Source organism: Leptodactylus fuscus, chromosome 1 (assembly GCF_031893055.1).
Source record: "Leptodactylus fuscus isolate aLepFus1 chromosome 1, aLepFus1.hap2, whole genome shotgun sequence".
Taxonomy (NCBI): Eukaryota; Metazoa; Chordata; class Amphibia; order Anura; family Leptodactylidae; genus Leptodactylus; species Leptodactylus fuscus.
This window is the reverse complement of record NC_134265.1, coordinates 111,737,029-111,754,071: the sequence shown is the minus strand read 5'-3', so window position 1 is coordinate 111,754,071 and position 17,043 is coordinate 111,737,029. Positions and strand designations below refer to the sequence as shown.

Sequence of the window (17,043 nt, the reverse complement as noted above, 5' to 3'; positions counted from 1 at the left end):
AGATCTGTCTCATAATAACCATGGTTCAATGAGGACCATGTTCCATCCTCTCCACTGCTGAAATTGAGAATGTTTGGTGGCCTGAAAAGGCTCTGACTGTTGTTATTGAATACATTTCGGTTATGAAAGTAGGGACATGGTAAAGCACGTGTCTCTGAAGATGCTAGGGTTACAGTAAAGAGTAGTAGGGGGGCATTCACACTACAATTGTTGACCGTCAGTAGTGTCTGTTGCTATTGTCCATTACAAGGTTTTAGTAACGGACACAAATCCATTAAAATTGGTATAAAGTGTAACCTGGTACTGCAGTCGTTCCTCTCCCATACAGTTTAATTGGTTAGCAACACATCTCTGTTACACAGGCCATTGTGCTGCTGATAATGGACTGACAGGGAGGAGGAATACATGGGCCATGTATCAGGAATGAATGTTCTTATACGTGCTTGTTCCCAATAAGTGACTCAATAATCGGCCATAAAAAGGGATTTGTAATCGTATTATTTAGTACTGTATTGTACAGTATATCTATACATATGAAAATACAATCTGTTTCACCATTTCCTATGACGACACTGGAACCACTTTATTTTGTAAGCTGATACTGTGGCACTCCTATAGAACGCCATAATGACTAATAATAATAATGACAAAAATAATATATTATGAAAGTTACTTCTTCACAACCATACAGAATTAAGATATAAGATATTTTAGGAGAAATCCTCGTCACTAGCCTTAAAGTCTTAATCAACAGTGAGAATGACGTGGTTATGAATGATATAGGCAGGCGCAGTGAATGAATGCCTTGCATAATACAGCAGCGTTAATGGAGCGGATAGAAATGTTCATTCTATGGGAGGATTAAACACAACTTCCTTGTGCACACCTGGTAAACCTATGTCCCTTGTATGCAAATCCAGCGGTGAACTCATCACTGTCTAATAATTTCCAGAAATTCCAGTTGTTTCTTAACTATTCCCCTGTAAACCTTCTGACACAATGATGGGTGGAGGTAACAATGTTTTTATGAAGTAAACCACAGTTCTCACTACGTCTTTGTCCTTGTACAGCCATTGTTTTCTTATTCTTACATGTTTTACCCCCTGGTTTGATTTACTCCATCTTATACTTTCCCGTTTTGGTATGACTTACTACACACTATTCACACTATAACTATCTCATTCTTAAACTCATAGATGAACTTCTTTTGACTTTTCTGTCTGCTTTAGTAAATACTTAAAATAATCATAAGAAACAATGCTGAAGATTTTTTTTATTGCTAGCACTTCATGCTGTGCTGCTCCTCTGTTATTCCTCCTGGAAAAAATATAGATGAATTGGGAATTCGGTGCTGCCAATGCCCTTTTCACTTTGGTGTGTATCTCTAGTAGATGCTGTCTGAGTGTATAGGGGCGCACACTACTGACTTGTGAATGGTAAAATCCAGTAAACCATATATTCATACATTTGCACAAAGCGGACATGTAACATTATCATTTAATGGGGAATGTAAGTATTTATTATAACAAACATACTAGGAGAGATAGCAGGTTGTCTTCAAGCGCCACCATGTCCTAAACCTCTATATTGAGGTCAGAGGCAGACCCCATTCATTAGGGCCGGTGAATGATCAAAAATGTGAAAACTGTTTTTAAATATGCTCAGCTAAGATCCCTTGAAGTCATAAGCTCAAAGTGTAAGGCTGTACTACTAAGCAACTCCTATAGCTGCATGTCCTCTCCTGATTTCTGGTAAGATGCTCTGTCATGGTTGGTCCCTATAATGCAATAATGGGCGTAACTTGAAGAAGTGCAGAGGGTGCAGTCGCATCGGGGCCCAGGAGCATTAGGGGGCCCATCAGCACTGCCATCAGTATTGAGATTATAGTTTACATCTGGCCCATAAGCCAAGGAGACCCACAGATTACCCTAACCATACTAAGGTTGATTTAACTCCTTAGCACTTGTAACCATCTCAATCAAGAATTTACTGTAGAGATGAGGTCAGGGGCCACGGATAAAAGATTGTACCAGGGCCCACAAGACTTTAGTTACACCACTGAATGCAATAATAACTACATGCCATTACCTTACAAGGGTTAGGATGTAATGCAATAATTTCAGTAGTCTCACTCCAAGAGGGTGATGGCATAGAAAGTGAAGTAACATTTCAGGACAAGTGTTAGGTTCCCTTCACAGTCATGACCCATGACCAATCTGTGTGTGGGTCATAGTAGTACCTAATCGGAACTGGGCCATGTGTATAGGAGTGACCGCATCATAGTCAGTTACAATGCAGTGAACTCCTGAATGGCCTAATCACTAGTAATAAACACAGAGAGTTCTTAGAATGGTAAAGCTATATTCACATAGAAGTGGTATAAAAAGCATGGCATTATGCATCCATAGGGCACCCATTTTTGTGGGTCCCTCATGAATGAAAAACTGGCGTGAGTTATAATGTCAGGCCAAGGTGTAGCTTTATTGATGAATTTGCCCCCCAATGTGTTTTAAAAATTGGAGTGTGATGACTATCACAAAAACAGATTGTGCCTCAAAATCTGCTCCCATATCTGTCCAGAATCTCCATTCATTTGTATTAATGGGGAAGAAGTTATGGATACTTCTTCTTCAGGGCACTGAGGAAAGAAGTGTCCAGCGTTCAGCTGTAGAACCCATGTTGTACAGGTTACGCTGATAAGCCCCATTGTATCTGTAGCTAACATCAGCAAACAAAGCTGCTTCAGCGTTCAAAAATAAAGCAATATAGTACAAATGCACAGTGTCATAATGCACATTATCAATATACAATACAGCGCATGTACAAAACAGCTCATGTAGTCTCAGTCCATGATGGGTGAAGACCTAGCATAAGTCGCCCTCCTAAAACCATACTTCTGTGTTGTTCTACTCTTATACAACCCCTGTAAGTTTGTAACTTGTAGGTTTGTGTGTTGCTTATGTGAATCGGAAAGCTCCTGGGTTTAACTACAGGTTGCATAATGAAACTATCACTGTAAACTTTCTGTTGTCTTTGTGGTTTCAATGTGGCTTTCACAATTCATACACCTGATGAACCACTTTTTCATTAACAGAAAGCGATATTATTCACATTATTGCCTAATAGGTAGTCGGAGTCATACTTGTTATGTTTATTTAAGAAGCAGCTTCTTGTCCTTCACTAATTTTAGAGGTACAACCTGTTACTTCTGACTTCATGTTCAGTTTCCAGTTCAGTGCTGACAACTCAGAATAGAGTCAGCATTCAGTAGCATTTAACTCACTGGAGAAGAGCCTGGACATGACACAATATAGAAAGGCGCATTGTCTGCAGCTTCAACAGCTCAACGCACAGAACCCTGACGCGACGGAGATGAACCCTGGACTCATCTCCAGGAAGTTAAATGTTAAAAAACCAGAGGGATGGCTAGGACTAATATTAGCAAGAGATGCTAAACCCCATCTGCATAAGGACATGTTAGTGGTTTACTGTCCCCAAACCCAGTGATAGGTTCCCTTTACAGTTCACTGAATAGGACATCATTACAAATCATATCCCTGAAAAAGAGGTCACATCTACCGGATGTCAAGCAATGGTTCACAGCAGGATGCAGAAAGGCCTAAGTGGCACAAGGTGACAAAGTTGTTATAATATCCACTCGCCTACAGCCTATTAGCGACACACATACTTTGAGATCAGGCAGGCTGCCCAGCACATATATATGTATGCCCCACTAGTAACATAACCAACATAACAGGACTTGGCTGTATCCTACAAAAAATAATTATTTTAGCTAAAATGGATTGTGACATCTAACAAGGACTTTAATGAACATATAACAAATGTGAGTAAAGGGGTATTAAAAGAGCATGGCGAAAAAAGACTACTGTATATCTGCATGAAGCTGGGTTCACATTAGCGCTCGGAGTCCGTTCTGAGCTTTCCGTCTTCTGCATGCGAAAGACGGAAAGCTGTCAGACCGGGTCCGGCCATATGCGCCGGTGAGCGTTCTATGCACTCCGCCGCTAAACCATTTTTTTTAAAAACCGGACACAGAGTACTGCATGTCCGACTCTGTGTCCAATTTTAAAAAAACGGCTTTGCGACGGAGAGCATAAAACGCTCACCGGCGCTCACGGCCAGACATGTTTCAAACCCATTCAAATGAATGGGTTTGAAAGAGTCCTGCAGGTTTCCGTCTCCTGCTCAGTTTTGTGCAGGAAACGGTAACCTGCACGAACGGAGTCCCGGGCGCAGATGTGAACGAGCCCTGACATGTATAAGGTGATGTTATGTGTAGCATGCTAGGAGTTGCAACTGATGTATCTTGATGCATTTGCTATTTTGGTATATTTACCATAATTTTTCAAATTAAACATCTTTATTAGTAAAATGTTGGGTTGTCCTTACTTGATCAATGAACCTCTATGTGTGAAAGTCCATTTAGGAGCATTGCTTCACAGTTATTATATGAACCACATTGGATATTTATCCACTTTGTATAGACTGTACTTTGTTTTTGCTGATTTTGTATCTATCATTGGTTCTGTTGGCCACCACACAGATGCCTGAAAGTTTAGCTGATTTATTACAATGAATTGGAGGTTTAGATGACCATACAAGTGAGAGAGCAGTCTTCTAAACCCATGACTCAAAATCCAGCAGGTGTCTGGGAAAGATGGAAGGAATGTTGGATTTTTTGCTGCTGCAGATAAGAATCTCTTACACAACCCTTCTCCTATTGAGATAAACATGTGCACTTGGATAAGCTTAGAGTTTGTCCAGAGACCTAAATGTCAGGATTTGAGTTGTTTATAAAATAGTTGTGTGTTGTTTGTCTGGGGATTTGAGCCGGTGTCCTGTGGTTCTCTGTTCTATTCTCTTTGCCACTGAGCTGTTGGGATAGTGGTCGGGTATCTGCCACAGTGTCTACTTGAGCTTGCTTTGTGTCTCGGTGGCTATGAGCTTCAGGTGTGTGTAATTGACATCAACCTATCAGGTCTTCCCAGGGTCTGTAATAGGCTGACTGCTGGCTTCAGTCCTTGCTGGTTTTTGTGGTTACCAGCCTGTCCTGCATTTCTTGCTGCCTGTCACTGTTTGGTATTAGTGAGTTTCTGTTTTGGGTTTCAGGTTTATTTTACCCCTGTACTGTGATACCTTTCCTCACTACTCCACTCTTCCTCTCCTCAATTCCTGTAGTGTGTTTTATGGTTGTGCTGCACCTGTCAGTTCTCCAGCATGTCCCATCCTAGTTAGTACTGTTTGCAGCTGCACTTATTCTTTCGCTAGGGGGTGACTGCCTCTAGTTTCCCAGTCCCTAGCCTCTTCCAGCTCTCATCCTACCTTTCTATTAGGTCTTCGTGTTTAGAGAGCCAGTAGCTTAGCTCGGGTACAGCTGACCAACACCCTCAGGCAGGGCCTGGTCGGCCGTCGTAGCACTAGGGACAGCTTACCTACCCCGTTTCCCTAGTAGTGCTAGCACCATTCAGTACAACCGTGACACTAAAATCCACCCCAAAATTTTACAGCTTGGGAATCGAAAGACCCATTTAGATATATGGAACAGTTTTGTACATTTCTACAACATATCTTCTGTCTGTGAATACCCTTGTTCTAATCAATAGGATTTACATAAGGCAGCCTGTTACTCATGAAATGTTTAAAGTCCACACTGTAGTTACTGTTCTGAATAACAGAGGTGCAAATGTACATGGTTAATAATTTGAGATGATTGTCTTCTCAATACCTGTTATTAAGATTAATTATTTATCTGGCAGAAGATCAGATCACTGCATTCAGGGCCCTCTTACTTCTGGAATGTCTGAACGGTTTATTTGTATGCACTAGGAGTTGCCTAGGGCAATGTCTCCCGAGAGTACTGGGTTCCCAGGAGCCCTGGAATTCTTAGAGCCCGGATTCCCAGAACAAAGCAACAAGACCTGTCACTAGTATAATAGTAAAGCAAAGGTAATATAATAGTAATAGCAAAGGTAAACTGATGTCAGTCTGCCTAAAGATGCTGTGTAAAGCAATAAAAATAGTTAAGCCAAATTATAGCTCTCAATAAGAGTTAAAGAAATCCTTACTTAGCTACTACAACAACCGTCTTTGAGGCAGGAATGGGAATGGAAAAAATGTCAGGGTTCCCCCTGCAGTAATAAAACTGGGAATTGGATTCCTAGTTACTCTTCTGAATAGGAGTTGCTCAGAGGAGAAACTCATAGGAACTTATCCAGAGTTTTGCTGGAAAATGTAGATAAACATTACATGAAACAGTAAAGGGAGTCTAACAGCAGTAAATTGGTCATGCACCTAATCCCAGTACCTTGTAGAGGTGAGCTGTTTGTAGAGCGGTCCTGCCGGCGGTCAGTGCATCGTACCGCCAGTTACTTAAACTATCGTGTGGCTTCGGCCACTTGTTTGCAACATTACGAGATTCTTTATACCCCTGATGAGTCTCATACCGAGACGAAACGCGTAGGGTTAAAGTTGCAGTAGTTATATGTATGCCTGGAAGCTATGGACTGAAGCCTCTGGACCTAGTGGTGAAGCTATTCCGCTATCCCTCCCTGTTGGTGTGACGTTAGGCCAGTATCCTCAGGGGGGAAGTGGATACTCCCACTCTTTGTAATATCTATTGGGTCTTAGAGTCTAACATTCAGTATTCAGTACCAATATATTCCTGGCATGCTCTATATTTTATAGGGAGATAGGATACCTGAGTGAAGGGTCGAATAGGTTTTTAAAGCTATACTACCTGGCCCCTGTTTGTCCTACTCCCCTGTGGGTGGTACACAAATGCTAGTGCACACCTGTTGAAAATCTGGCGATTCCACTGCCTGGGTGGCCGGAAATTTGTTCTTACCTTGTTTCAACTTTTTAATAATAAACAATAAAGGTGAAGTTTTAAGTTTATCTTATGTACTTATCTGGGACATAGTCCCTTCAGTGAATTTTACCTTGTAGAGGTGACTCTATACCTCTGTTATTCAAATCTGGAGCCCCATGTTCATGTAACTCGCCATTGTATTCATATGCAAATTAAGGGGAAAGTGCTTTGACCATTTACATACAGATAAAAAATGCAATTTCCACAAAAATGTGGCCCCATAACTGAATAACAATGACATATTTGGAGACTGTAGCATCATCTCTACAAGGTACTGTGATTAGGTTAATAACCTGTTTACTGTTGACAGACTCCCTTTAATATATTCTAATTCTAAAGATGAGTTTAGGGATGGTAGATGAATGTAAGAGTGGTCAAAGCTTTCTTGTTATCCACCATGGTCCAAGGTGAAGCTTTCAGAATGCCCCCCCCCCCCCCCCCCATCAAGTAAGGTGTGAGATTTCCATAGCTAGCAGACCTCATTCACACAGTAACATGGATCTTAAAGATGTAGTTGTGCCATTCAGCATTATCAGACCCAGTGTCTATTTGGCTACAAAAAGTAAAACTCCCCTGCAACAATGGTGACATAGGCCACCTCCTATTTTGCCAACCCTTCATCTGAGCCCTGTCTGTATTACTGTACCATATATATAAAGGCATCTAAATAACCCTCTTAAGCACCAGAATTTTGTTGTTTTCTTTAGCTAAAACTGAGATTAGTTTCATAGCAATACAACCTTTTCCTTTCATACTTCCTCCTTTTTTAATATTAGCCAAGAATAAATTTATATGGCAAACAGTACTAGGCTACACCACGCGATTCTGAACTGATAAACTGCAAGTAAGTACTGTACAACATAGGTGAGGGGTTTTACCAAACTCAATTGACAAGCAGCATAATACATCTGCAACAAATCCCTGACATCAGTGGCGTAACTAGGAATGGTGGAGCCCCGTGGTGAACTTTTGACATGCCCCCCCCTGACCGACGCCAAAGACAACAACCCCTCCTACGCATTTCTGCGCGTTCTATTATGCCCCATAGTGGCTCCTTAACACAGTATTATCCCCCATAGTGGCCCCTCCACACAGTATTATGTCCCTTAGTGGCCCCTGCACACAGTATTATGTCCCATAGTGTCCCCTGCACACAGTATTATGTCCCTTAGTGGCCCCTGCACACAGTATTATCCCCCATAGTGGCCCCTGCACACAGTATTATACCCCATAGTGGCCCCTGAACACAGTATTATGTCCCTTAGTGGCCCCTGCACACAGTTTTATGTCCCTTAGTGGCCCCTGCACACAGTATTATCCCCCATAGTGGCCCCTGCACACAGTATTATCTCCCATAGTTGCCCCTGTACACAGTACTATGTCCCACTGTGGACAACCATAAACAATTATTATACTCTGGGGTCTTTTCAGACCCCAGAGTATAATAATCGGAGACCTGGGGGAATAAAAACATAAAAAACTACTGTTACTTACCTGTCCCCCGGCTCCTACGTGGTCTTCTCTGCTGCCTTCTGCGCTGCTGTCCATGTTCAATGACGTCGGACGTCACATGACCCGGGACGCAGGCCGGGTTCATGTGACGTCAGAGACGTTAGGAAGGAGGCCTGGCAGGATCGTGGAGAGATAAGTAACATGTTTTTTATGTTTCTCCCCTCTTCCGGTCTGCCAATCATCATACTCGGGGGTCCGAAAAGACCCCCGAGTATAATGATAGCAACGGTAGCGGCTGTCACCGGGCCCCTAATGTCCCGGGCCCTGTGGCAGCCGCCTCTGCTGCTATGGTGGTAGTTACGCCACTGCCTGACATGCTTCAGATTTACAGCATCAATAACAATAGATGCAATTCAATGGATGAAATCCACAACCAAATTCAGATCAAAATCTGAATCTCCATATTCTGCATTCTTGTACTGTGCGTGAGTGAGGCTATTATACATTTCTGCTCAATAATAAGTGCCATGCAAGTAATAAACTAAGTTATAAAACAGGGGTAAGGGTCAGGTCACTTGCGTAACATGAGTTGTAACATTACATAAAAGCGTTCCTTATGACTGCACAATCTCCATAAAGTGACGAGCCTCAGGAACAATACAGAAAACACCATATTGGGAGTTCTAAGTTTTAGAAGTCTTGTAGAACTCTACCACATTTTTCTCACTATTTTTTTTTAACACCATTCAATGGCTATACACATTAGTTTTTGGCTGTCCATTGGGCCAACATTCTATCATTGGTGGGATTATTCGTACCTATGATCCCACCATCAACATAAACAACTAACCTGCCCAATTAAAAAAAAAAATTGTGAATCTGCACAAATTGGCGGATGATCAAGTTTTGTCAAAAACACTTACATTCATCCAACTGCTGTCCTGAAGTTTCCAATGCAGTCAACAAAAGTCTGCCTTAGGCCGTCACAAACTGATCCTGAGCCAAATTAGGCCATTTCACTCAGCTAAAGTCTAGGCCGGCCTTATTCACACATCAGTGTTTTGGTCAGTGGTTTGTAGGCTAAAACCAGCTGTGGAAGCTATGCAGAGATAAGGTCAGTGATGGACTGGGGGGGCCCAAACTAAAGGTTCATTACAAGTATTACTGACACCAATGTGCCAATTCTTAAAAGTGCTAACACGCTTTTGTTTCTTGTCCTTGCCTCTGACTCATCCTTTCTTGGGGGCCCAGTCAGTAGCCTGATGTTTGGCACTTGCCTTTACTATGGATCCTCTTATCTCTGTGAGTTTGGAATACATTCTTAGGCAGCAATAAGCCATTGCAAGGCATGACTGCATACGGCGACATAGACCACTTGAGATGATGTACAATGCCATATGTAGTACTGTACGGTTAGATCAAGCTTGGGTATATGGGAAAGATGTGCATCTTTTCTGTTTCCGTTCTGCTCTTGATTTTGGCTTACAAATACTGACTCGTCAAAGTCCCATTTACATGTAGCAATCAGTGATACAATTGTTATAGTAAATATCTCTTATACATTATGCATTTTGCAGTCATTCTTATAATAATGCAAGGAAATATATATACGACAAATCGTCCATAGGCAACACAAAGAATACAAGAAGGAGGAGGATGACAAGAGGAAAGAGGGAAAGGGGATAAAAAAGAGAAGGGGAGCGGAAGGGAGGAGTCAGAGACCACGTAAAATACAATATGCGTCCCAGGATGATCACACAGCAGTAAGAAGCCATGAAATATTCCATACTACGGACGTCTTTAACAAGCAATAATTTCTGAATCGGTGGAAGGAAGAGTCTTCTTCCAGTGGAGAGCAAGGGTCCATTCACACTGAGTTTTTTGGCACTGATTTTGACAATGAATCCCCAGCAGAATCCAAGTGGAGAAAAAGCCTCCCATTGACTTCAAAGGGGTTCCTTTTACCGCTAGTTTGTATGTTCTCCTTCACCAGCAATTCAGACACTTATTCCCTTGTCCTGTGGATAGGAGATAAATGTCCATATTGGTACAACCCCTTTGAGGTTAGGAGGTCATACAATGTGTGAATAACTGCATACTAAGCACAAGATTTGCACTTTTGTTTTTGAACCCTTTTCTAGTTTTGGCTTACTGCAGAATAATGACCAAAATATAGCCCAGTGAAAATGGCCAAACTGACTTAGTGAGCATTCACACTGCTGATATTGCATGGTGCCTCTAAGGACAAATGGTTGCTGGTCCAAGTGCATGTTGACCTGCAAAACTCGGATGACACCCATTTGTCTGAATAAAGCAAAATTTAAGTACATTTAAGTGTACTTTGTAGCTATTTTTATGAACAACAGGATTTATAATGTATTGTACTATAGATTATTATTTTGTGATAAATGCAATAATGTTAAGTTTTATAGCGTAAACTGCAAAATTCCGCTGAGTTTAGGGGCCATATACAGTATATCTTCATGTGCACTGAATATATAAGGTTGTGAGGCGCATCTGGAATAACGTACATGTGTTATCATTTTATTATGATATTTATTTTCGTCACTGTGATTTCATCATAAGCAGCGCGCAGTTTTCATTTCTTTCTAAAGTGTAAACAAGAAGTTATATGAGATACAGTATGTCAGGGAAGCCATGTTGAGTTCTGTTGGCTAGTTTATTTACAGCTATAGGGCTTTCTTTAATTTCATGTAGAAAATTAGGCTGATAATTAAAATTGATCCTGGAATTATTCTATTAAAATTATTACTTATATTTATGTAATCCATCGACAATCAATTTACATTTTTTATGTGCAGGGAAAAAAAAAAAAGCTTAAAATGTCTTATTTTCATAGTATTCTATTTTTCAACTTGATCTAACTATAATAAGTGAGAGGATATTGGATAAAACAATATGAGCTTAGAATTCCTATATGAGTTTGTGTTCAAACACAATGCTGAGGGCACCACCACTCGTATGTCCTGCCAATGCCGAGGGCACCACCCCCTGTATGTTCTGCCAATGCCGAGGGCACCACCACCTGTATGTTCTGCCAATGCCGAGGGCATCACCACCTGTATGTTCTGCCAATGCAGAGGGCGTCACCACCTGTATGCTCTGCCAATGCCAAGGGCACCACCTCCTGTATGTTCTGCCAATGCCGAGGGCACCACCACTTGTATGTTCCCCCTGTATGTTCTGCCAATGCAGAGGGCATCACCACCTGTATGCTCTGCCAATGCAGAGGGCATCACCACCTGTATGCTCTGCCAATGCCGAGGGCACCACCACCTGTATGTTCTGCCAAACATAGTCACCAACATTTGGAAATCATTCCCAGTGACACATTGCTCCTGATATGGTGAATTTATCAATCTGTGCTGTCTACAAGCATCTTTATATACAGTTGTCATGCAGAATGTTGGACCTTATTTACACACTATTTTATCAGTCATTTTTAAAATTACAGCGAAAATGTCATACGAAGAGCAGACTGCTTTTACAAACAAAAAGTCCATAAAACCCATGAAACATCACCAAAGTGGTAAAAACAGAACTTGCCTATAAACTTTAACTTCTTAGTGACAACGACCTTACATGTATGGTGTATGTGCACTGGGACAATATGGTCATTTGCAGCTGGCGCTATGTTATATGTCTGACACTCCCACTAAAAGTCATGATCAGTGACAGCAGCTTTAACCACTTAAATGCCGTGGTCCACTGCCACTGTGTCATCTTAGCTGCTAGTCTGTAAGGGGGATAGTGATCTTTAAACTGATGACTAAGCCAAAAATAAACACAATTGTTTTTGCCACATCTAAAAATCTCTGAACTATTAAATTGTATTTTTTTCCGTATCAGTAAGTGTTTGGCGTGTGGGAGGAAACGCACGCAAACACAAGGAGAACATACAAATTCCTTAACTCCTTGCAGATGTTGCCCTAGGCTCAATGCCATAACAGAACAAGAATCACAATGCCCAAATCAATGGTTTTTGTCCCCCCAAGTAATGGATTCAAAAGTGTTCAATAATTAGTATCCGCTTTATAATTGTACCAATAAAAACTAAAAAAAAAAAAAGCCCTTACATAGCTCTGTACAGTTGCAGAAATAATGTCTTCTACCCTATAAATAATCTTTTTCCCATTTCCCATTATATGGAAAATTGAATGGTGCTATTAGAAAATACAACTTTTCCCCAAAAAGCAAGGCCTGATATGATTTTGTTGAGGAAAAAAAGATTATGCCTACCAATGTAAATTAACTATACTTCTTTTGATTGCCTTTTAGATTGGAGCATCTCTGTTTGCAAGTAACATTGGAAGTGGTCACTTTGTTGGCCTGGCAGGTACAGCCGCAGCTGGTGGGATTGTCATCGGAGGCTTTGAATGGAATGTAAGATTATGCAATACAGTTATCATAAGATTGAATGTAATAGCTGACCCCATAGGGGTATATGGGATTTATAATAACACACAGTGGCTGATGCTGTAAATTTAGTATTAAAAGTTAGTAACAACTGAGATTCACACTGTTACATGTTAAGTCGCTCTCTTTTCATTTAAGCCATCATTGACTTAGCCAGAAAATATGACCTAAACTAAATATAACATTAGGCTACTACAGTATTTTAGGCCAGTATTCAGGTGCACAATGAATCCCACCCACTGCATTTTCTCACCATTCTTTCCTGGTGCCAGTATCCTCAGTATTAAGAATGACTGGCTATACAGGGTGTCCATAAAGTAAGTACACAAAATGAAAGGGTGTATGAAGCGTTTTTTATTATTGAACATGTGATCAGAAATGCACTGTTGTGGTGCTGCAGGTAGACTGACACAGTGCATTTCTGCAGGTTGATTTACTGGTGTTTCTTGAAGACGTACCTTTGAACATGAGGTCAAAGATGTGACTCCAGCAGGATGGAGCACCTGCCTAATTTGGCCGCATTGTCCATGAACACATCAACAACCAATGAACGAATGGGTAGATTGGACACGGCGGACCTGTGCTATGGCCCCCTCGCTCGCCCGATTTGACCCCACTTGATTTTTTTCTTGTGGGGACATGTCAAATCCATTGTGTACGCAACACCTGTGCCAACCCGCGAAGAGCTCGTGAACCATATCCAGACTGCGTCTGTAAACAGGTCCATCTCCCAGCGTTGCTCTGCTTGCATCGAGGCAGGCGGCCAGCACTTCAAGCAATCCTTGTAAATACGTAACAGCGATTAAACTGATTTCTCATTAAAGCGCTTTCTCTTCTTCATTTCTCCTTTCACATGGCGCAGTGAGGGATAGAAAACCAACATCTCGGTCTACCTGCAGCGCCACAACGGTGTAGTTCCGGTCACATGTTCATTAAATATAAAACGCTTCGTATACCGGCTAAAGTGCACCCTTTCATTTTGTGTACTTACTTTCCGGAGACCCTGTATGTGGCATGTCAGACAAATATAGATAGATATGAATCGGAGGTCTCAAATACGTGGCCTATTCAAGAGAACCTGGGAGAAAAGAACCCTTGACCTGCTTCTGGAGCTTTCTGAGCTTGTACGTCACAATCCTGTGGCCTACAAGTTTTGGGCAGGTTCAGTGTATATATTTACCTCAGCTATTTTCAGTAGTCTCTAACTAACTCTAAATCTTTAAGGTAGTGATGAATTTAAGCAACGTATATTAGAAAGTTTCAGCTCTTTCTGCAATGCATGTTTTATTTCCAGTAATACAACTGGAGAAATTGGGGAGACAGGGTAGCTTGGGCATTAATGCTTGGTAACTTTTGTATATTTTCCGTATCCGCCTTCCAAAGGTCCTAACTTTTTAATTTTTTTTTTTGTTGACATCTATGTGAGTTGTACTTTCGGTTCTCTTTTATTTTATTATGTTTTGGTGGATCCACATGAAAAAGACCTACAATCCTATCAGTAATTGTAAATGGCATTGAAACTTTGTACGGCAGGTCATTAGGATAACAACAATCCTATATTCATATTTTTATGGTTTTATTATGTTTTACAGCTTTTGCTAAGTAAAATTTCACTTTTTGAAGATAATCATTCTGATGTTTATAATTCTTTTTTTTTGTTTACAGTTCTTGTTAGGGCTCTTTTTTTTTGCGGGGCAAGTTGTAGTTTTTACCGTTACCAATTTTTGTTATGTAAAACTTTTTGATCCCTTTTTAATGCCATCTTTGGGGGAGGTGAGGTGCCCAAAACACATTAATATGAGCATTGTGGTAGATTTGTTTTTACGGCATTCACTGTATGGAATAAATAATGCTATATTTGTATAGTGTGGATTTACACGCACGCAGGGACACCTAATATGTTTGTGCTATGCATTTTTCAAATTGTGACTTTTTTTTTAAACTTTTTATTATTGATTTATTTATTTTTTTCTTTATTCTTTTATATTTTTTTTTTTTTTACATATTTTTATATTTTAGACTGCACTGCATTGCACATAGGCTCCCTATGTGCCACAGACAAAGGCAGACAAAGAGTCCATTGATGGGTTTCCTGGCTACCATGCCAACCCCTCAGATCCCATGATCACAGCTCAAGGGTTCCAAGTGTCTAAGGAAGGGGGAGGCAATCTTGCCACGTAAGCACCTAAGTGCTGTAATCACTATTGATCAAGCCACTGGAGTCAGAGTATTTTCTGAATCCGGCAGCTGATCCTGAGTTCTGGCTGTGTAATACTACCAAGACCAGGAAGTCATGCTACACACAAGATATTTTAGCAAGAATGCCACCATATGGCATATTGGATGGAATATTGCCTTTGGCTCCAGTTAAAGTGACCATTGGCGTTTGTGTGCCACCATGCATGCTTTGTATATACAGCCTTGTTCTTTAGATGAGACCATAGTGGTTCAGAAAGAAAGCTATAAGTACTATATGTAACATATACAGAGTTATGGATGTTTAATTGCTAAGGTCCTCAGCAATTCTCATCAATAGCCTTTAGTTGAAGCTGAAAATCAATTTTGTTTTCGGATGTTGTTACTTTCTAGTGCGCTCTGAACTAATGAGTCATGTTAAATTGCAGAGTGTTTCCCATCGTAGCCATAGTTTCCATCTAGATAACTCCAAGGACGTGACTAGAGAGGATAAAGTGCGCAATGCATTAAGTATATGATATGGGCAGGTTATGTGTTTATAGTTTAATTCCATCTGTAAAGTATTTGCATACAAGAAGTAGTAATACAGAATTAGAATTTATAAGAAAATGGTGGACAGACTTGTACAGAATAGATGTATAGAATCCAAATGTATGTAATATTTAAAAAAGACAAAATCATGTTACTATATATTCTTGAAATTATCACATATATATCATATACATTTCCAAACACATTTTCCAGTTGGCCAGATCACACATACTTTTTACGTTACGATTTCTCTTCTTTTATGGTTCTATTTTTGTCATTCCTATTGTATCAGTATATAATATAATACTCCATTAAACTGACTGATATGTAACTAGCACAAGAAACTTGCATAATGTGAACTATCATGTTCCGGCTTAGTTCTATCATTGAATACCAGTGGGACTATTAAAGGATTATCTTATATCATCTTTATTACCTACATGGAAACCAACTGGACAATACTTATCTTGAGGATAGGCAATAGATACAGTATATATTGAAATTTAGATTTGCATTTGTGGTTCTAGTGTCACCAGACACATCTCTAGCAATTTAGCTGAACTCCTGTAATGTAATGAAGGAATATTTGGTGTAAAGGGTCCTTACTAGTAACCTGAACAAGCCTGGTGCAAACACTCAACTAGCCAGTACCAAGTGATTTAAATAGGAATATTCACCACCTCCAATAATTCAAGTTCTTAGCATCCAATAACAGGCTCCGCTCCACTGATTTCAGCACAGTTGGAATTTATACTCTAGTCTCCACTATTCCTGAGCAACAAGTGCAGTTAGTTTTGATACCTGATGTGTCAGGATAAGCACTAATATCAGATTGGTGGGGTCCTGATACTTGGTGTCCACTTTGTAAAATTATTACACTCTGTACTTTTACCAACTTTGGTGGTTCTCAACAATGGGTAACAGAAGGGAGATCTGAACAAGAGAGCACACCCCTGATGCATTTGTCTGATTGGGCATATGGTGCTCACACATGACACTAAATTTATTCATTTATTCATTCATTTCAATGGGAGGCAGTAGCAGATTTTTTCTGCCAGCTAATTTTTTCCATTGGTACAGAATTAGACATTGAATTTTACATAGCATTTGTCAAAATTCACTCACAGAATTTGGCCCTGCCCAAAATAAGCAAAATACAGTGGCACTTGTCTCCAAATTCTGCTTCAAATTTTGCTCCAAAACCAAGTGAAGTCCATGTTGGTGCTTGTTTTATCTGCTTGAGAAGTTCTGCATTACATTCCTATGTGTGAAAACCCCCTAAGCAGACAATCTCTTAAAGAGGGCCTTTCATCCCCTTCACCACTTGGTGTTATTTGGAAGATGACAGTCTCTTCATTCAAATGACACCATGAAAACACAGTCGGATTTGGGAGTAGCTGCAGCTGTATATACGTATCATGTCAATCCCGACAGTATTCTCAACTCAAGATATCTTTGGAAGTAATAAATGCAGAATAGCAACGTGTGGGAATGTCATCTATCATATGACACCAGAATCACTCTTCTTATACACTGCC

General features: G+C 40.4%; 1 protein-coding gene across 1 annotated transcript in view; it reads left to right on the top strand.

Annotated features, from left to right (window-relative positions):
• Window positions 1-17,043, top strand: part of SLC5A1 (solute carrier family 5 member 1) — a 34,591-nt gene that overhangs the window by 2,708 nt on the left and 14,840 nt on the right. The window contains exon 3 of the mRNA XM_075276084.1: window positions 12,641-12,745. Coding sequence (XP_075132185.1) covers window positions 12,641-12,745 — 105 coding nt within the window. The remainder of the gene's footprint in view (window positions 1-12,640; window positions 12,746-17,043) is intronic.